At 43.1% G+C, this 21,773-nt stretch overlaps 1 protein-coding gene across 1 annotated transcript in view; it reads right to left on the bottom strand.

Annotated features, from left to right (window-relative positions):
• Positions 1–21,773, bottom strand: part of LOC126268153 (synaptic functional regulator FMR1) — a gene marked incomplete in the record, with an annotated part of 168,304 nt that overhangs the window by 108,656 nt on the left and 37,875 nt on the right. The window contains 1 exon segment of the mRNA XM_049973698.1: positions 16,367–16,504. Coding sequence (XP_049829655.1) covers positions 16,367–16,504 — 138 coding nt within the window.

Here is a 21,773-nt window from a genome sequence, read left to right as displayed (position 1 = left end):
TTAACTAAAGAAGAAATTGTTTCTCAGATGAAATCAGCTTATGAAAGCTGAGAATCGTTCTTGATAGTGAGAGAGCAGTAAATAAACTGCTTTATTATTCACCTTTGAATGTTAATAGCACCGCAAGTGTCTTATTGTGATATATATCAGAATGCCCCCACTGCACTCGTTCTGTGCTTTATTCATTTCTGCCAAAGATTACTACACTGTCCACTTTCTTGTAGGATTTCTCGTAAATGCAGAACAACCAACAGGCGAGAAAAGTCGTAACACTGAAGTTACATTTACTGAAGAAGAATTAATTTCTTATATGGGGTTCTCGGTTACTGTTCCTGCAAAATCTAATGATGCAGGTAAATTTTCTTGGGATTATTGTTAATAGTATTACTGATGCCATCGTTATCATAAATACATGAATTTGAGCTTCATCTTTGTCTGCTTAAATTAATATATAAATATTTTGCAATCTAGAAACTTCAGTAGCTGTATCCAACAATGCTCAAAATGAAACCACAGTCATTGCTCCCACTAGAGACAATAGTACTTCACACTCATTGCTATGCGATGGTGCTCATTGTTTGCCAAACACTCGAGATAAATTATTGGAAGATCACGGCAGCAATAATGATGCTGACAGTGAAGGCCAAGAATTTTATGGTGACAAACAGTGACAGGAAACTGAAGTCTAAACCACATCCTGAAGATTGGAAGAAAAATGCCAATAAAATTCTGAGAATGCATGGACAGGCGTATATTGGATACAAAAGAAGTCGAATTGATAAAATCAGTCATGATACTCCACGAGAGGCACGAAAATTGGGTCCAACATGTACCTCGAAGATGTGCCAGAAATCCATTCAAAGGAAGTGCCATCAGTTTTCTGCTGGTGATAGGCAGGCAGTATTTAATACATTTTGGGAAACGATGTCATGGGATCAGAGAAAGATTTACATCATCAACCTTGTAGACATAATTCCAACCAAATGACCAGGGAAGAACATTGGCAAATCCAGGAGAAAAGGGACACTCATTTATCATTTGAAAAATGAGATGGGGAAACAAAGTATGCAAAAAGATGTTTCTCAATACTCTTGGGATTAAAGAATGGACAGTCCAATATTGGCTGGGTAATTCCACACACGGGATGAGTCCCGACACAGAATCGTCACGACCTCGAATCAAACAGATGAAGAAGAAAGATGAGAAAACCTTCATGGAAGAATTCCTGGACTCTCTTCCGCAATACTCCTCCTCGAAGTTGTACCTTGAGCCTATTCTACAATCCAAACAACAGCTGTATGGACTATGTGGGAAAATGTCATGCAGAGATTTCACCATTAAGTCGGGCTACCTTTAACTTGATTTTAGATGATGGTAATATTAGCTTATTTTCCCCCAAGAAAGACCAGTATGACTTGTGTTGTAGTTACAGGCTCAGTACCTTGAGTGAAGACGTGTGGAGGCAACACACAGAACGGAAAGAGCAGGGAAGGATGCATAAAGATGCTGGTAAGAAAGAAGCCCAGCAGAAGCTCTGCTCAGTGTACACCGTGGACTTACAGGCCGTGAAAGTAGTTCCATTTTTAAGTGCAAGTGCAGTTTATTGTAAAACAAATTTAGCTGTTCATAACTTTACAATGTATAATTTAGAAAGTGGTGATGCAGTATGTTACTGGTTCGATGAAATGCAAGGTGATTTAGTTGCATAATGTTTTGCCCCATGCATCGTTTACACCCTATCCAGAATGATTACGGAAAATCCTGTTCAAGTCATTCTGTATTCTGACAACTGCACACATCAGAACAGAAATGTGATATTATCTAATGCTCTTAAGATCAGCAATTGATACTGGACTATTGATTATACAAAAGTTTTTGGAGAAAGGCCATACTCAGATGAAATGTGACTCCGTTCACAGTTCCATTAAGTGCAAGCTTAAAGGACATGAAGTTAACACTTCCTAGCCAATACACTATGATATCTAAAGAAGCAAGGAAAAAAGGCCCCAGCTATATGAAGTGCATTACCTAAATTATTCCTCTTTCATCAACTACGCAGAGAAAAGTTTGTAGCTATATGACTCAATTAGGCCTGGAAGAGCTACAAAAAATGAGCATACAGTTACCGATCTGAGGGCGCTACAGTACTGCCCAAATGGTATTATTTACTACAGGTGCTCTTTGAACGCTCCCGGGATTGGAATGACTCCTTACCCTCTCCCTTAAAACCCACATCCTTTCATCTTTCCTTTTCCTTCCCTCTTTCCTGACTAAGCAGCCGCCGGTTGCGAAAGCTCAAAATTTGTGTGTGTATTTTGTATTATTTTATTGTGCTGCCTGTGTCATGGAAAAAAGCTCTTTATTACCAGTTTTCAGGCACAAGGACACACGTGCAGGAAAGATTGTTGCTTTGCAGTTTATGGGAAATTTATGTATGCTGCAGGAATCTAAATGGACCAGAAACAGGGTCTAAAAATTTTGTGAACTTAGGCCAAACTTGTGTGTAACAGCTGTATTATACTTTGTTCATCATAAGAATAAACCTGATGTAAATAAATGCAAATGTGGTGATTGGTCAGAAACCATAGAATTCTTACACTGGTACTGTTATGTTCTTGGAAGTAGGTCCTACTTATGTATTAGATATTTTGTTTTCAGTTACGTTAAATGAAACTAAGATATTGTAATGTATTAAATATCAACTGTCGGTGAAGAAACAATTTTATAGGAGAGACAAAAAGCTGTCTAGAATAGCTGATACGTTTAATAACAATATAAAATTTGCATTGTTGCACTATAATGACATTCCAGATCTTAAAAGTGAAAAAAGAAAACACTGTTCTGAAAGCTCGATTACTGTAAATACAAGGAACTGTCTTGCTATTTACGGAAGAGAGATGTTATTTACATGGTATTGGTTTATCAGTCTCCTGTATGACTGACCACTTTTACATAGTTTTTGGTGCTGCAAAAACAGTAACAACATCATTCTGGAAAGATTTATCACAAGAATCCATGGAAAAACTTCAAATACACACAGGGTTCATATGGATCTGATAATGTGTGTGTGACTACCAAACAAATAACTACACAACACTGTTAATCCTGAAACAGTGAAGTCCAAGACAATGATCATTCGTAAGAAATTTTGTCGTAACAGCAATGACAATACTTATGAACAATGGCTTTAATCTCTTGTAAGTGATCCAAGTTGTCTTTCCTGATTTTCAGTCTTTCTTCGTATAGTTTTGGGAAGCAAACTTCTCCAGAAATTTTTCTGACGTCTTTGAATTTCTTGTCACACATCGTTGAAAGTGCACTTTCAGTAAATAAAACCATTTGCAAGGTACCGTATCATCCTCATGTCGCTCATTCTTTGCAGCTTTTCTAGGCCTAATTAAGCAATACAGCCACAACCTTTTCTCTGCATAGTTAGTGAAAAAAGGAGTAATCCAGGTAATGGATTTTGTAAGGTCATTGCTTTCTTCTCAGCTCTGTAGATGTCGAGGCATATTGGCTAGGAAGTGTAATTTCACGTCCTTTTTCGAGCTTGCACTCAATGGAACGTAAACTGAGTCACATTCCATCAAAGTATGACCTTTTCCCAAAATCTTTTGCATAATCATTGCTCCTGAATCAATTTCTAATCTTAAAAGGGCGTTTTATAATGTCACGTTTCTGTTCTGCCATGTGCAGTTGCCAGATTACAAAATGACTGGGAAAGGATTTTCCTTAATCATTTTGGGTTGTATGCACACCTCATACATGATGCCAAACATGATGCAACCAATTTGCCTTGTGTTTCATTTAACCAGTAACACAGTGCATCATATCTTTCTAAACTATACATTATGCAGTTATCGATAGGCTTTTTTTAAATAATAATAAACTGTACTGTTCTGTAAAAGTAGTGCTACTTTTACAGCCTGTAAGTCCATGGTGTAGACCATCCTCATCCAAGAAATGTGCCCCACGAGCTCAAGGCAGTGTAGTTCAGCACCCCGTACACGATCGTGTGTTGCTAGTGTTGGCAGATGGATGGAGACCGCACAGCACTGCTCTAAGCTGTGGACTGTCAGATCCAATGTAAACAAAAATCAGAGGAAGTGGCCGATTAGCAGTAAAACAAGCAAAGCATTTACTGTTTAGGTAATAATTAGTGTTTGTGTGGCAGAATATGCAGAACTTCAGAAAACAATATCCAAAACAAGAATTGGAGAACAACTTATCAGTTTTCTCACCCACAGTTTGATTCTATTAGTATTGCACACGCACAATCGTCATCTGTACAATAGGCGTCTTCTGAAAGACATCGATTTCTTAAATGAACTAGTGTCAAATATTTTATTTTAGAAATAATTTTGTGTAAGGAATATAGAATCTCATTCTTACTGTTAGTAGTTTAAACAGTGTTTTTTTTTTTTTTTGTTTCCCCCCCCCCCCCCCCCCCTGCAGCTATTATGTAGCCCTTTCCAGATTTTAGACATCGAACCCTTAGTTTGCTGTTTTGTGAACAATAATTTTAATTGAGGAAGTTTGGAAACTTATTAAGAAATAGAATTAAGGTTATAAAGACCTTTAATCCTTACAGTCAACTTTGTTAAAGAATACCATTAACATTTCACACTTTTTCTTTTCCAAGGAAATAGTTTTGTCCAGGTTTGGTACAATATTCCGGGAGACTGCTAACCTATAAGAATAAGTCAAATTTTTATCGTTAAGTAGTGAATGGTTCTTAGTTTTAGCAAGCTTTAAAAGGGAGAAAAGCGCTCCCAAATATACGTGGAATAAAACATTGAGAGAACTTTGGCCGCGTGCTTGTGCAAAAGAGGATACTTCTCTAGTCGAAAACAGCTGTAAAAATCATCCAAAGTTTTGTATGTAAAAAAACTGTCCTTCATGCGCATGTCTTACTATAGATTAATTAGCTCTAGTTGAAACACTTGAGACGTCCTCTGCCCAAACGGAAAACGTGTGAACAAATATACCCAAGGCCAGCTGAAGCTCATTTATTTCCAAAAATCTGTTGTCAAACTCTTCTTCTGGTAATTCAAAACACTATTTAATGCAACCCAAATATAAAAATTAACCGAAAAGAAGTTTTCCTTGTTGCTGATATTCAATAACTGGCACACTGCCAAGAGACATATCAGATTATAAAATATAGTTTTATTTGTCATTCTTATAAATAATAAAGAGTCATACTACAGGAAAAACTCACTTCACTGTAATGCTGCCTGAAATTATCTTTCAGTTCTTCAAGCCTTGACTGGTGTTCTTCTTAAGACAAATTTTCGAGCTGCTCTTTGTGACAGGTAGCGCACTTCTTTAAATACATGATGTTTCGAAGACATACTGAACATTTGGCATGATTTTTGACAGCAGTACAAAATAAATTAATTTCACACTCAGGTCTAAATAGTGTGGACCCACCGGTCCTATTTTTTGTATGCTGATATTAACAATCTATCACAATCCACTGCAGCCCTACAACTGTTGACAGACAACTTTGTGCCACATTAATGCTTTTGATCTATGCTGGCACGGTGATCTTTCTTCCGTACATAGCGTGTGTACAGTGGCATGGCGAGGTGCAGTGGGCGGTCTGCAAAGTAAGCTAAGCGACATGGCTCGGCTACTGCAACAACATACGAATTCGCCCGAGGCGCTGCTCTTGGGTGATCACGGGTGCTAGCACTCCAGGTGCAAAGTTTGGATGAGCCTAGTGTAGCTTGAGCTAGGCGTCTTTCTTATCTAGATCTTTCTGCAACCTTTCTTGCTATTTCTATTGTATGTGCTTCCACATGTCTTAACACAATGTTCCAAGTCTGTAACTACAACACAAGTTGCACTCATCATTCTTGGAAGAAAATAAGCTAAGGTTAGCCTCTTTGAAAATCAGGTTGAAGGTAGCCCGACTTGATGGTGAAACCTGTTCCTTACTGCATTTTTCGGTGTAGAGTCCATACACCTTTGTACAACAAGCTCAAGATATAGCTTGGATGAAGACTTCCTGCAGTAATGTGATGGCAGTTTCAGAAGACAGTCCATGAATTATTTTATGAAGTTTTTTTCATTTTTCTTCTCAATTTGTTTTATTCATAAACATGACTATTCTCTATCAGACTCATCCCCTGTGTGGAATTATCCAGCCAGTACCTCACTGTTCATTGTTTAATGCCTTGAGTACCGAGAAACATTTTGCATTTTGTTTTTCTGTATTATTTCTGAGATGATACACCAGTGTAGATTTTCTCCTGCATTCACCAGTGATCTTCCATGGAGGTTTGGTTGGAATTATGTCCACAAGATTAATTATGTAAATCTTCCTCTGACCCCATGACATTTCCCAGAGAACATTAAAAGTCGCTTGCCTCTCACCAACAGAAATTGGATGACACTTCCTTTGAACTGATTACCAATACATCTCTGAAGTAAGCATCAGATCTAATTTTTGCACATCTCTATTACAAGTAATTCTGCCGCTTCAACTTCCTTTATATCCAACATATGCTTGTCCAAACATTCTTGGAGTTTTGTTGGCATTTGTCTTTCAGTCTTCACAGCAGGCTTTAGGATTTCCTTTACATGTCACTATTCAAGTAACCAAAAAATTCTTGACCTCCACTTTCAACATCCTTGCTTGCATCAAATTCCGAAAGTTATCTGAACTGTATCTTTAAAAAAATGGCAGCATCATGTAGCAATAAATGAGAAGTGTTGTCTCCAATGGCACCGGTGATTGCTACATCACTTTGTGCATTCTTTGATGCAGTCAGTGAAATTTTAAGACAACAACTGTTTGAAAACTTAAGATGCACAAAGTTTAATTTAAAATTTATGTCTTTATGATAAATAATGATTACAATAGCATATAAGAATAATGTCGTGTGACTAGGGCCTCCCACTGAGTAGACCGTTCGCTGGTGCAAATCTTTCGATAGCAGTAACAACACTAACATACACAATTAAAATTACCTGTGTCATTAGATGGCCCACGAAAAAAATGATTAAGAAATCTACATACGAATTTAATTATTCTTCTGGTATTTTTTACTGCATCCAAAACAGTCTAGTTACGCAGTATCTCATTCTTTTGCACTTGTGGAGTATTTCCATCTATTTCTCTGCAGTGTCAGATAAATGGTATTGTTTTAGTTCATTTCATGTGTAGATAAAAAAGGACTGAAAAACACCAAATCTATACTCTGTCAGCTCTGTGGTATTATTTCTTCACCAATGATAAGAATGATCCGGATGTAAACAAACACACATGCTACGATTGGCCAGAAGCCGAAGCACACGTACATTGATACTGTTACCCTCTAAAAAGTATGTCTTACTTATGCATTAGTCATGTTGTTACTCAGTCACATTAAATGAAACTTTAATCAAACAATGGAAAATCCAGGAAGGAATGTAACAATATTAGAGAAGGAAAGTTGCTACTCACCATATAGCAGAGATACTGAGTCACAGATAGGCACAAGAAGAAGATTCTCACAATTATAGCTTCCGGCCATTAAGGTCTTTGTCAACAAAACACTCATACGCACACACACAACTCGCACACACGATTGCAGTCTCAGGCAATTGAAACCACACTGCGAGCAGCAGCAACAGTGCATGATGGGAGCAGTGACTGGCTGGGGGTAGGAGATGGCAGGGGCGGGGAGGGATAGTATGGTGGGGGTGGTGGACAGTGCAGTGCTGCAGTTTACACAGAGGGCAGGTGAGAGGAGGGGGGCGGGGGGAGTAGCGGAAAGGGAGAGAAATAAAAAGACTTGGTGTGGTGGTGAAATGACGGCTGTGTAGTGCTGGAAAGGAACCAGGGAGGGGGCTGGATGGGTGAGGACAATGACTAATAAAAATTGAGACCAGGAAGGTTATGGGAACATAGGATGTATTGCAGGGAAAGTTGCCACCTGCGCAATTCCGAAAAGCTGGTGTTGGTGGGAAGAATCCATATGGCACAAGCTGTGAAGCAGTCATTGAAATGTAGGATATCATTTTTGGCAGCATGTTCAGCAACAGGGCACTCCACTTTTTTCTTGGCCAGTTTGCCCGTGGCCATTCATGTGGACAGACAGCTTGTTGGTTGTCTTGCCTATATAGAATGCACCACAGTTGCAGCTTAGCTTGTAAATTACGACTGGTTTCACAGGTAGCCCTGCCTTTGATGTGATATGTGATGTTAGTGACCAGACTGGAGTAGGTGGTGGGAGGAGGATGTATGGGACAGGTCTTGCATCTAGGTCTATTACAGTGGTATGAGCCGTGAGGTAAGGGATTGGGAGCAGGGGTTGTGTAAGGATGGACGAGTATATTGTGTAGGTTCGGTGGATGGCGGAATACCACCGTAGGAAGGGTGGGAAGGATAGTGGGCAGGGCATGGCAAGAGGTAAGCAAAACCCTGGCGGAGAATGTAATTCAGTTGCTCCAGTCCCAGGTGATACTGAGTTACGAAGGGAATGCTTCTCTGTGGCCGGATTGTGGGACTTTGGAAGGTGTTGGGAGACTGGAAAGATAAGGCACAGGAGATTTGTTTTTCTACATGGATGGGACGATAATTACAGTCAGTGAAGGCTTCAGTGAGACCCTTGGTATATTTAGAGGGGGACTGCACATCACTGCAGATGCGATGATGACAGGTGGCTAGGCTGTACGGAAGGGACTTCTTGGTATGAAACAGGTGGCAGCTGTTTAAGTGGAGGTATTGCTGGTGGTTAGTAGTTTTGATATGTACAGAGGTACTGATGTAGCCATCTCTGAGGTGGAAGTCAACATCTAGGAAGGTGGCTTGTTGGGTTGAGTAGGACCAGGTGAAGCAAATTGGGGAGTAGTAGTTGAGGTTCTGGAGGTATGTGAATAAGGTGTCCTCACCCTCAATCCAGATAGCAAAGATGTCATCAATGAATCTGAACCAGGTGAGGGGTTTAGGATTCTGGGTTTTTAGGAAGGATTCCTCTAGATAGCCTATGAGTTAGCATAGGATGGTGCCATGTGGGTGCCCATAGCCATACCGCGGATTTGTTTGTACGTAATGCCTTCAAACGAGAAGTAATTGTGGATGTGGATATAGTTGGCCATGGAGACTAGAAAGGAGGTTGTTGGGTTGGAATCAATAGGGCATCTGGAAAGGTAGTGTTCGATAGCAGTAAGGCCATGGGCATTAGGAATGTTAGTGTACAGGGAGGTGGCATCAATAGTGACAAGCAGGGCACCGTGTGGTAAAGGGAGAGGAACTGGAGAGTCGATAGAGGAAATGGTTGGTACCTTTTATATAGGAGAATAGGTTCTGAGTAATAGGTTGGATGTGTTAGTCTACGAGAGGAGAGGTTCTCCCAGAGGGGACACAGTAACTGGCCACAATGGGGCATCCTGAGTGGTTAGGTTTATGGACTTTAGGAAGCATGTAGAAGGTATTAGCAGGGTTGTGTTAGGGGTGAGTAGAGAGAGGTTCTGGGCTGGCCCTAATGATTTTAGGTAGTGGCTGGACATCCTGCTGTATAACTGGAATGGGGTCACTGTGGCAAGGTATGTTGGTATCTGACAGCTGGCGGAGTCCTTCCACTAAGTAATCCTTGCGGTTCAAACAGTGGTAGAGCCTTTGTCCGCACATAAGATTATGAAGTCAGGATCAGCTTTTAGATGGTGGACTGCAGCTTTTTCTGTGGATGTAAGGTTAGTTTGCATGTTGAAGGATTTGGGGAATGATGGTGAGGCAAGGTTCGAGGTTAAGAAATTCTGGAAAGTTAACAGGGGGTGGTTAGGGGGGCAGTGGGGGAGGATGATCACAGTTGGATGGAGGAGTGAACTGTGTTAGGCAAAGTTAAATCTTGATCTTCGGTTGAGTCTGCTTGTTACGATTAGTGGCGAAAAAGTGTGTCCACTGTAGGGACCGGGAGAAGGAGAGAAGTCCTGCACAATTTAATTTGGGAGTGGGGAAAACGTAATGCCTTTGGAAAGGACTGATATTTCTGTGGGATTAATGCTTCTGGATGAAAGTTTTGTGACTGTGCTGCAGGTCTGTTAAGGTTCTGGATTCTGTGTGGTGGTGGGAAGGAGTTTTGGAGCATGGGGTAGGTGTAATGATCATCGAGACATGGTTTGTCAGCTATGTGGGGACATGGGGGAGGTTTGGAGATCGTTGTAGAGTTTGTGGGCAGTGGTGAAGAAACTAAGACATTCTAACGTATTAACAGGCATCAAGGTTTTTCTTAATCATGCTTTAGCTATGTAGCTTTTATCAAAAAATCGGTAGAGTCACAGTCTGCACTGTTGTGCTCCGATTGTCATGCTGATAATATGCAATGTGAGAGTAGCTGAGAGTGCTTCCTGCTTCATAGTGAATACGATTAAGACGTGCCGAGAAATAGGTTGTTGTAAATGTTTTTAAAAAATTTTTGAGGGGGGGAAGGGGCAAAAAATCCTGGCTTTGAAATTTTCTGAGGGATTGTATTTGATACAGTCGAGATACAAATGCATATTGGATATATAGCAGAATCGGTAGCATAGAAGATTAATCAGGTGCAATTCATGGATTGCTGGTTCAAGTTCAAGTCCCGCCTTTGGTATCTTTCTTTTCATTCAATTTGAAATACCTACAAATCATAATTGTAAAATTAATAACATTTTCTTATGAATAACACACGTCTTGTTTCTAATTACATATTACATGCAAATTGCCTGTTTTCATTACTAATATAAATTGTTATATATCACTATGCAATGAAAGACTTAATAAAGGTTGTTTAAATTAAGAAAGTATAAGAATTTAATTTTTAGTAAAAAAGTGAGAAAACCAAAGACACTTTATTTGGACTACATTTTATACCACAGATGAAGCCTCACAAGAACCAGAGTGATACGTGTCATAGAAACATGAGAGAAAATCATTATCACACCATACAAATGCCACATTTTTACATCTGCCTCTGTACCGTTACAATATGAACCAAACAGAACTGATCTGGAGCCAAGTTAGAGGATGACGGAGAAATAACAAGACTGTTAAGATGCCAGATGCACTGGAACTAATGCACGCAGCATTTTCACACGCAACTGCTGCAAGCTGGTGGGATATACAATGGAAAGTCCTAAAAGAAGAGGAGAAACTGCGGTGCCTGTGTGGCTTCATAGATTCTGTTGTTGACTGACTCATTATCTGTCTTTCTCAGATTCGGACAAGTAAGGAGCTAAGAGATTACCAGATGACTGACTGTAGTTAATACTTTCAGTGACTTCAGTATTCAACAATACGGTGAAATCTCCGCAGTATGCTTTTGCATCACACAAAGCTTGCTCAGAAAAATTCCCATGTGTTTACATTAGTATTCTAATTACAAACAGGATTGGTGAAAAAGTTCTATGTTAGGTGAGAACGAGAGCATTTAAGCTTTCTGCCTAGTCACCTAAGGAGGATGCGGTAGTGCTGTAGTTTTGCCAAATATTTCATTGTCTTTAAAAGTTAAATGACATTCGAAGAAGTACTGTTTTTTCTGCTTGTCTCTTGATGTTTGAACTGCACTGCTCACATCATTGCAGGTTAGTTGGACCAGCTGGTCGGCCAGTGCTGTCCAAGTTAAATGCGGCACTAAAGCTGTCTTGCATTATTGTTAAGTCTGTGTGCTTAATACAGCATAAAACTTATTCTTATGATCATACTTGACTGTAATGGACACAGCTTTGCTTCTGCTGCATGTGGAACAAAATCCAATGACATTCAAGAAAACACAGAATAATATATGGTGTAACGTTTTCATCAGGTTTATTTTTATGATGAACAGAGTATAGTTGCAATGCAGGCAGTTTGAATTTGTGTACTACTACAGAACGTTGAGCTTATGTTTAGTGGAGCAGCAGCAAGTGAAAATTATGAGAAACTTCTCAGCAAGGCATTTTTGAGACTAGAATCTAAAGAATGTGTGCTACACATCGCTGTAAAAACATCCTGGATCAGAAGCAGTAGCATCTGCAGTCACCAGCTATTGCATAGAGCAAGATCTTCAGGAAATTATTGCGTATAAATTTCGCCCCAGTCGCTTAAGTGGTGTTAGTAGCGTAATTATGAGGATGCAGATCAGGTTTGCTTAAAATACATGCTGTACCAGTTGTGGGCATTAGTTACCACTAGGATTGGATGTGGTGGTTTATGTTAGTCAAGAATGTGAAAGATGACAAAGACTCCATTATCACCATCTCACTGTGTTCAAAAGAGATTATGCAAAAGGGCTATGATAAGCTGGATGTTCCTTGTGTGACACTGCAGAAAGAATTGGCAGAAATTTAGCCATTGTAAACCATTTCTGGCAACGGTCAAGTGATCTACTGGCTAAGTTGCAACCACTGTGCTGCATTCTATGTGAATGTGACTACCAACAAGATGTGTGGCCACATGAATGGCCACCGACCAACTGTGGCTAAAATGGAAATGCCATGTGGCAAGGGCCTCTCATCGGGTGCAAGTCTTTCGAGCTGATGCCACTTCGGTGACTTACGTGTCGATGGGGATGAAATGATGATACAAATAACACCACCCAGTTCCTGAGCGGAGAAAATCTCCGGCCCAGCCGGGGATCATACTTGGGCCATTAGGTATGACATTCCGACATGCTGACCACGGAGTTACCAGGGGCGGACACTGCGGCTAAGAAACAGTTGGACCACCCCATTGCTGAGCATTCCCTCCAACACTATGTTCCACATTTATACGACTGCTTCACAACCTGTGCCATCTGTATGCTTCCCACCAACACCAGATTTTCAGAACTGCGCAGATGGAAACTCTCCCTGCAATGTATTCTACGTTCCTGTAATTTTCCTGATCTCAACCTTCGTTAGTCTTTGTCTGTACCGTCTGGTCCCTTCCCTGTTCTCATTCCAGCACTACAGTTTTCTACTCCACCAATGCACCCACAGTCTCTTTACCACTCTCGTTTTCCACTAGCCCTCCCCTGCCTCCTGTCTAACCTCCTGACTGCACCAAACTGCCCTATCCTCTTCCACCTTGCCCCTGTATGCTCCCCCCAAGCAACACCTTACTGACTCCCACCCCTAACCTGCTATCCCTCCCTGATACAGCCTCCTCCAAACGTCCACCACTAGGTTGCATCTCCCATCATGCACTGCTGCTCACGGTGTGGCCTCAGCAGGCAGAGACTGTGGCGCACGCTCGCTATCTCCGACAAAGGTCTTAATGTCCAAACACTCATTTTCTGACAATCTTTTTGTTGTGCCTATCTGCTACTCACGGTCTCTGCTATATGATGAGTAACAGCTATCCTCATAATGTTATATCCCCTTCTGCATTTTCCATCTTTGAATTTTAGCTAGACAAATGAAATTTCATTACCTACATTATTTACTTTTTGGTGTTGCGATTTTTTCCCCATCAGTGTAGTCAAGCAACACTCCACCTATTTGTCATTTGTTTTCACCAAAATCAGAATGTAGAATCCATTGGATTTGGCATTGTCAGTGATTGTCTGGGACCTGATGTAACTAACGTGGACATTTTATCAAGAGCTCCTTAAAAATTTACAACAGTTTGCTCAGATATCCCTACATCTATGATTTCAGTAATGCCTCCAGTGCCCAATACAAAAGTTTCAAAAATTCTATATTTGTCCTGTAACAAAATACACTTTGGAATGAGAAAAGAACGGAATTTTTTGCTACAAGTCATGGAAAATCACCTTGTGATGGGATTGGAGATACAACAAAGCAATTAGTAGACACAGCAAGCTCACAATGATTAACTAATAAGCAGACTCTTTCACATGTAGCTCTGTTTCACTTTTGCACCAAGCATTAATGGCATTAAATTTGATTTTATCAGCAAATAAGAAATTGAACAAAAGAAAGCTTTACGAAAAGAGTGGTTTAAACATTGGCATACCCTAGCAGGAACTGGAGAAAACTGAAGAAACACTAATTCATATCAGTGGAGCTTCAAATGATGCACCATCTTTTCTGGACAAAATTAGTGGCGGATTGAAAGAGATATTTATAGTGGACTTCCAGCCAGGACAATATGCTGCTTGCAATTATGAAAAAGACTAGTTGGCTGGAAATATCTGATACTTCCATTGAGCAGAAGGATGCTTTAATAAGCTTTACACACCCACCATACCCCAGTAAATTCATTTTTCAGGCCATCAAGGAGTGGGAAGAGCTGGGTTTCAGAACAGCACAATACTGCAATTATTCCACTGTCATCAGTAACGTCATCTGGCCAGCAATATAGTTTTCCTTGAGAAAGATATTTTTCTAGCTTTGGCCTCTGGCACTTCTAGTGTGTATGAACAGGCCTGGTAATCTGTAGTAAAATAACACCTGTGGCTGCTATAGCACAGCTATTGGGTGTGGCCCCTCTGGCAATGGGGATGCTGGTTTTCTCACTTTAAAAGAAATCATTAGTGGTTGAACCACCATGGACCACAACAACACATTTCTACAATTTAAGAAGCACCTTATGTTCCACATAAACCACACACCAAGCGAGTGTGTTGCAGCTGTTACACAACGATTTTACTACCATTATCTCCAGTGCCTTGGTATCACACAGTTGAACATCAAGCTTATAACCTGTATGATTCTGCACTACCTTTAGCAGAAAAACAGGCTGAAATACATCATGATGACTTTCAACAAGAGACACCCTCTTTTTTTATGTTTTCATTTCTTCTGACTCAGTCTAACTTCCTAGCAATCAGGATTTATAATACTGCCATTCCCAGAGTGTACTAAACACTCTTAGAAGATAATAAAATGTCAAATTTGAGTACCGATGGAATATGGGCATATTTTTAATGCAACTCCACCCTGTCATTGCTTTTTAAGCTCTTATGTGCTTGTATTACAGAACCATAACTAGTGTTTTAGGTGGTCTAAAACAGAGTCCTTAAAATGAAAATGGTGTAAGAGTCCACAGGAAACTTTTTGTAATAGTGGGCTAAAAATGCCAATTTTAGGCCATACACAAAAATGGTCAACTTTGCACTTGATCTGTAAACTACAGGAAAGCAGGAGCAACCTGAAATTTTATATTCAAAGACCTCGTATTAATGAGTAGTTGTGTGAAAAGTTTCAGGTTTATCCCACAATCACTTCTGGGGATATGAAAACCTAAACTTCACTTTTTATCATTCTAAGGAAATTTATTTTACATCGGAAATACATAAAATCTAAGGGAATTTTGAACTATTCCCACTTTGTTGTTTAGGGGAAATATAAAGCAGTTCAGTTTGAGTGTGTTTACTGGTCATTTGTAATCACCTCCAGCAGCAGCCTCACCTATTTCTGAGACTTTGTTGTTGATCTTGGGTGCGACAGTTTATGCTGTTTGGTTATAAATGCACCATACTCGTTATAAGGAGCAGTCAAATGTAATTGAGACAGATGGAAGGCACGCAAGTAAACTGCTGATTATTAACAGTTATGGTGATTACCTTTGAAATACACTTAGTTTGAGATAAGGTGGTCAGTGCCTTCACAGCAAAATGTTTGCAGTTGCCTACATAACCATGATTGTACCCAGGCGTCTAAATAAATGGCCACAAGTGCCTTCCTTCAGAATTGCATGGGGAGAGAGCAGGGCTGTGTGGAGTGAGTGTATGAGCTCCCCAGAGAAATTTTTTAAGTGTAGTCAAACCAACCTTGCAAACATGCCTCATCCAAGTCCTCGTAATAGGAACGAGTACACACAGTTTATTGCTTACTACATTTTCCTTGTTCACACAGTAAAAACTTCAGCATCACGTTTTAATTTATAACTTTCTTACTACTAACTATTTGCAGTACCCTTTGCAGACAGTATCTATATGTATCTCTGAATGTACCTGCAAAACAATCAATTTAGGAGAAATAGTCCACGAGATTACATGAAACATCCTCATGTATGAATATACTGTTTTTGTTTAAAATGGGGTGCAAAATTACACAGACTATATTCAGCCAGTGTTTTATTATGAGAGCATTTAGTGACCTCTAATAAAGTTTAAACATAATTTCCCCTCTTTTCTGAGCTACTGTTCACTCACATGCTTAATGTTAAATATTTAACACATTAACCCATTTGTAAAGTAATCAGATTTTTGAAGTTGTTTTACACATGTGAGTTTCATTCTTTAAAAAATTGGGGGCTTGCTAATAAAAAAAGTTTCAAACTTACTGGACAATTCTTTTCTACCCGATGAATTATAGAACTCTAAAGCCCGATCTATCTTTTCATTTATTTGCTGTGAATGATCAAAGATTTAAAGAATACATTGTGATATAATCAAGTTAGGTAGTCAATGTTAAAAAATTCACTTTTCTTGTGGCATGTTATGACTTGTGTTTAAATGGTTAAAAACAAACTTACCACACCACTTTTGTCCACAATTTCCTGAATGATCCTGCCATTCTTTCCAATGACTTTCCCCACCAACACTCGAGGAACTTGAATAGATTCTTCACTGTACTCCAACATGCTTCGAGCCTTTTTTACCGATTCAGCGGTCTGAAAAAATGTTCAAAAATTTATTTTTTACTTTATGACATTGTGACAAAAGATTAGTATGCTATGAAGTTTCACAGTATAATTTTACATTGCTTTGGTCTTATGACAATGGAGAGTGGAATTAAAATCTCTTGACTAATTGGTCTCTTAACTTCCAATGTTCTCTTTAGTACAGATCTTATTCCACACCTTTATTGTAAATTTTCCATTTAAGCTAATTCTAAATGTATCTCAATATAAATACTACAAGATGAATCCTCAGAATAAGTACTCAGATTTGTGACAACGTTTTTATTTATGGTTGAATAGCTCTTTGGAAACACTTCTCACAGAGAGATACTAATTTCATGTAGTCTCATTTCCGCAAGTACTTTACAATTATTCCCTGCAAAGATAGTCAAATATCTTTACTAAATGGGAACATTTACAGAAAACCATTTTGCTTTTAAAAATGTGTCAACTCAAAGGATCTTTCCACATTTGTAAATGACATCTTGCACATTATTAAACAACTATTTGCCAGTGATCTGACTAAAGCCGAAGATTGTGTTGATCAAAATGTTTTATTGAAGAAAGCTCAGCACTATGTCAGTTGCTCAATATGTAACCTACTAAAATCTAACTTGAAAGAGGAAGTAATTTTGCAAACAATGGACTGCAGATGGGCATATTTGTTATGTAAGTGACTAGTTCCTCAGGTTTCTTCCCCAAGTCCATTTTTAATTCAGAATCAAGCTAACAGCCTGCCTATAGCAGTAATCAGTGAGCATAAATAAGCAATATTTGTTGATGAAATTTGCACTTTTGACTGTTAAGGATGATATTCAAGAATGCATTTGATACTTTTCGAAATTCTCAAGCGGTTTACTGTCAGTTCCCTTTCCGTGAACTTCAACAAGTCTAACCCAATTCAGTTTCACTATAACCATCGTGATGTACTGTTATTTAACAATTACAGAGTAACTGCAGACTAAACTAAAAATCCTTTCAGACTAAGCACCAATGGACACTTTGAAACACAGAAATGTGGGCTTCCATGGCCATTGTCACATTAAAAAAGATTTCTGGGTTTGTGACTACATTTACAATATGTGAAACTACAGGTTTTGGTCACTTTTGCAAATGACCTTCAGGTTGTTTTGTTTACTGCTGAATGAGAAAACTTTTTCCTTATATACCTGCAAGGTGGCTGCTATCTAATTCTGATAGGATGTTTGCCAACTGCATGTTTTGTTGTGCGAAGAACCTCTTTAATTCTGTTGCTGCTTCTGAAATGGGCTTGATGCCTCTTCAGTGGAGAATTTTGCCCACTCATTCAGTGACACCTTTGAACATATAGTAATAGAGAGATGTTTGGTACCTCCTCCTACTCTCCTCTATTGCCTCCACTGTCGCCACAGTTTCATCCCATAACCATTGGCAACAAAAATGGACTTAACATTTTCTAGTCCACCCTTTGGATGTTTTTCATTGCTGATCCTGTGAGCCCTCTTTGTTAAAGTGTGTACGTCTAATTTCTTCCGCATAGTGTGGTGATGAGAGGATGCATGTATAGCAGGCATCAAGCAAATTTTCCAAAACAGCAACAGAATAAAAGACGTTCTTCACACAACGAAAGATTTAGTTCACAAACTACATGCTGCTGGAGTTTTACAAAATTAGGTGCAAATGTGGATTAGTGTATGTAGGTGAGACGGGGTATCTTATCACCACACAGATACCTGAACACTACAGATATATCTGACTACAACACACAAAGTCAGTGGTGGCAGAACACCAAACATCGGTTTAGTTGAAGCTCAGGTACTGGCGAAACAGCCTCTTTACTTTCAGGAGAAAAATTAGAGTGGCAATAGATATAGGAAAGTGATCCACTAACATGAAGAGAGAATACAGGTACAGACTTCCAACGTCTTGGCTGCCAGCAGTAACAGCTTTACTAGACAACAGCTCACATGAAGCAACAAACAGAGGCACATGGGAAACTGCAGTGACCGCAGGTATATAAGAGTGCTGGCGCACCTCAGCCAGCACTAGAGAGCAGGAAAACAATGCCACGTCACAACTGCTGCCTGGTTTTCCATTCGCCAATTTCCACTAATCACAACCAGTAATACAAACTCCAATCAACATGTCAGGTTTCCACCAATGACAAGAAATAATAACACCAATAAGGAACTTCTAACATCCCTTCCAGTCGTCCATAACAGCCTACCAAAATTAGGTAACAGCCATGTCTGCAGGTATATAAGGAAAACAGTTCTCTCATTCAGCAATAAAGAAAAACACCCTAAAGGTCACCTGCAACAGTGACCAAAACATCGGTAGTTTTACGTTTTGACAATGCTGTCACAAATCCAGTTTTTGGAAAGAAATTATGATGAGTTGTTCCAATGTGACAGGAGTAGTAGCAAAATAGTAGGGGGTTTATTAATGACTGGGAATTCAAAAAGACCACCTCATGGGGTGTGTATGCCTAATTCAACATGCTGAGAACACAGGGTGCAATCAACTAGAGAGAGGGGGGGAGGAGGAGAGTGGGGGGGGGGAGGGGGGAGAGGGGGAGAGAGAGGGGGAGAGAGAGAGTGGGGGGAGAGAGAGAGTGGGGGGGAGAGAGAGTGGGGGAGAGAGAGTGGGGGGAGAGAGAGTGGGGGGAGAGAGAGTGGGGGGAGAGAGAGTGGGGGGGAGAGAGAGTGGGGGGAGAGAGAGTGGGGGGAGAGAGAGTGGGGGGGGAGAGAGAGTGGGGGGGGAGAGAGAGTGGGGGGGAGAGAGAGTGGGGGGGAGAGAGAGGTGGGGGGGAGAGAGAGTGGGGGGGGAGAGAGAGTGGGGGGGGAGAGAGAGTGGGGGGGGAGAGAGAGTGGGGGGGAGAGAGAGTGGGGGGGAGAGAGAGTGGGGGGGAGAGAGAGTGGGGGGGGAGAGAGAGGGGGGAGAGAGAGTGGGGGGGAGAGAGAGTGGGGGGGAGAGAGAGTGGGGGGGAGAGAGAGTGGGGGGGAGAGAGAGTGGGGGGGAGAGAGAGTGGGGGGGGAGAGAGAGTGGGGGGGGAGAGAGAGTGGGGGGGAGAGAGAGTGGGGGGGGAGAGAGAGTGGGGGGGGAGAGAGAGTGGGGGGGGAGAGAGAGTGGGGGGGGAGAGAGAGTGGGGGGGGAGAGAGTGGGGAGAGAGAGTGGGGGGGAGAGAGAGTGGGGGGGGAGAGAGAGTGGGGGGGAGAGAGAGTGGGGGGGAGAGAGAGTGGGGGGGAGAGAGAGTGGGGGGGGAGAGAGAGTGGGGGGGAGAGAGAGTGGGGGGGAGAGAGAGTGGGGGGAGAGAGAGTGGGGGGGAGAGAGAGTGGGGGGAGAGAGAGTGGGGGGAGAGAGAGTGGGGGGAGAGAGAGTGGGGGGAGAGAGAGTGGGGGGAGAGAGAGTGGGGGGAGAGAGAGTGGGGGGAGAGAGAGTGGGGGGAGAGAGAGTGGGGGGAGAGAGAGTGGGGGGAGAGAGAGTGGGGGGAGAGAGAGTGGGGGGAGAGAGAGTGGGGGAGAGAGAGTGGGGGGAGAGAGAGTGGGGGGGAGGAGAGAGTGGGGGGAGAGAGAGTGGGGGAGAGAGAGTGGGGGAGAGAGAGTGGGGGGAGAGAGAGTGGGGGGAGAGAGAGTGGGGGGGAGAGAGAGTGGGGGGGAGAGAGAGTGGGGGGAGAGAGAGTGGGGGGGAGAGAGAGTGGGGGGAGAGAGAGTGGGGGGGAGAGAGAGTGGGGGGAGAGAGAGTGGGGGGGGGAGAGAGTGGGGGGGAGAGAGAGTGGGGGGGAGAGAGAGTGGGGGGGAGAGAGAGTGGGGGGAGAGAGAGTGGGGGGGAGAGAGAGTGGGGGGAGAGAGAGTGGGGGGAGAGAGAGTGGGGGGGAGAGAGAGTGGGGGGGAGAGAGAGTGGGGGGGAGAGAGAGTGGGGGGGAGAGAGAGTGGGGGGGAGAGAGAGTGGGGGGGAGAGAGAGTGGGGGGGAGAGAGAGTGGGGGGGAGAGAGAGTGGGGGGGGAGAGAGAGTGGGGGGGAGAGAGAGTGGGGGGGGAGAGAGAGTGGGGGGGGAGAGAGAGTGGGGGGGGAGAGAGAGTGGGGGGGAGAGAGAGTGGGGGGGGAGAGAGAGTGGGGGGAGAGAGAGTGGGGGGGGAGAGAGAGTGGGGGGGGAGAGAGAGTGGGGGGGGAGAGAGAGTGGGGGGGAGAGAGAGTGGGGGGGAGAGAGAGTGGGGGGGAGAGAGAGTGGGGGGAGAGAGAGTGGGAGAGAGAGTGGGGGGGAGAGAGAGTGGGGGGGAGAGAGAGAGAGTGGGGGGGAGAGAGAGTGGGGGGGAGAGAGAGTGGGGGGGAGAGAGAGTGGGGGGGAGAGAGAGTGGGGGGGAGAGAGAGTGGGGGGAGAGAGAGTGGGGGGGAGAGAGAGAGAGAGTGGGGGGGAGAGAGAGTGGGGGGGAGAGAGAGTGGGGGGGAGAGAGAGTGGGGGGGAGAGAGTGGGGGGAGAGAGAGTGGGGGGGAGAGAGAGTGGGGGGGAGAGAGAGTGGGGGGAGAGAGAGTGGGGGGGAGAGAGAGTGGGGGGGGGAGAGAGTGGGGGAGAGAGTGGGGGGGAGAGAGAGTGGGGGGGAGAGAGAGTGGGGGGGAGAGAGAGTGGGGGGGAGAGAGAGTGGGGGGGAGAGAGAGTGGGGGGGAGAGAGAGTGGGGGGGAGAGAGAGTGGGGGGGAGAGAGAGTGGGGGGAGAGAGAGTGGGGGGGAGAGAGAGTGGGGGGGAGAGAGAGTGGGGGGGAGAGAGAGTGGGGGAGAGAGAGTGGGGGGAGAGAGAGTGGGGGGAGAGAGAGTGGGGGGAGAGAGAGTGGGGTGAGAGAGAGTGGGGGGAGAGAGAGTGGGGGGGAGAGAGAGTGGGGGGAGAGAGAGTGGGGGGAGAGAGAGTGGGGGGGAGAGAGAGTGGGGGGGAGAGAGAGTGGGGGTGAGAGGGGAGAGAGAGTGGGGGGGAGAGAGAGTGGGGGGGAGAGAGAGTGGGGGGGAGAGAGAGTGGGGGGAGAGAGAGTGGGGGGGAGAGAGAGTGGGGGGGAGAGAGAGTGGGGGGGAGAGAGAGTGGGGGGGAGAGAGAGTGGGGGGGAGAGAGAGTGGGGGGGAGAGAGAGTGGGGGGGAGAGAGAGTGGGGGGAGAGAGAGTGGGGGGAGAGAGAGTGGGGGGGAGAGAGAGTGGGGGGGAGGAGAGAGAGTGGGGGGGAGAGAGAGTGGGGGGGAGAGAGAGTGGGGGGGAGAGAGAGTGGGGGGGAGAGAGAGTGGGGATCTGTTGCCGTGTGT

This window comes from Schistocerca gregaria, chromosome 1, assembly GCF_023897955.1.
Source record: "Schistocerca gregaria isolate iqSchGreg1 chromosome 1, iqSchGreg1.2, whole genome shotgun sequence".
NCBI lineage: Eukaryota > Metazoa > Arthropoda > Insecta > Orthoptera > Acrididae > Schistocerca > Schistocerca gregaria.
Note: the sequence above shows the minus strand (reverse complement) of the source record. Positions and strands in the feature narration are given on the sequence as shown.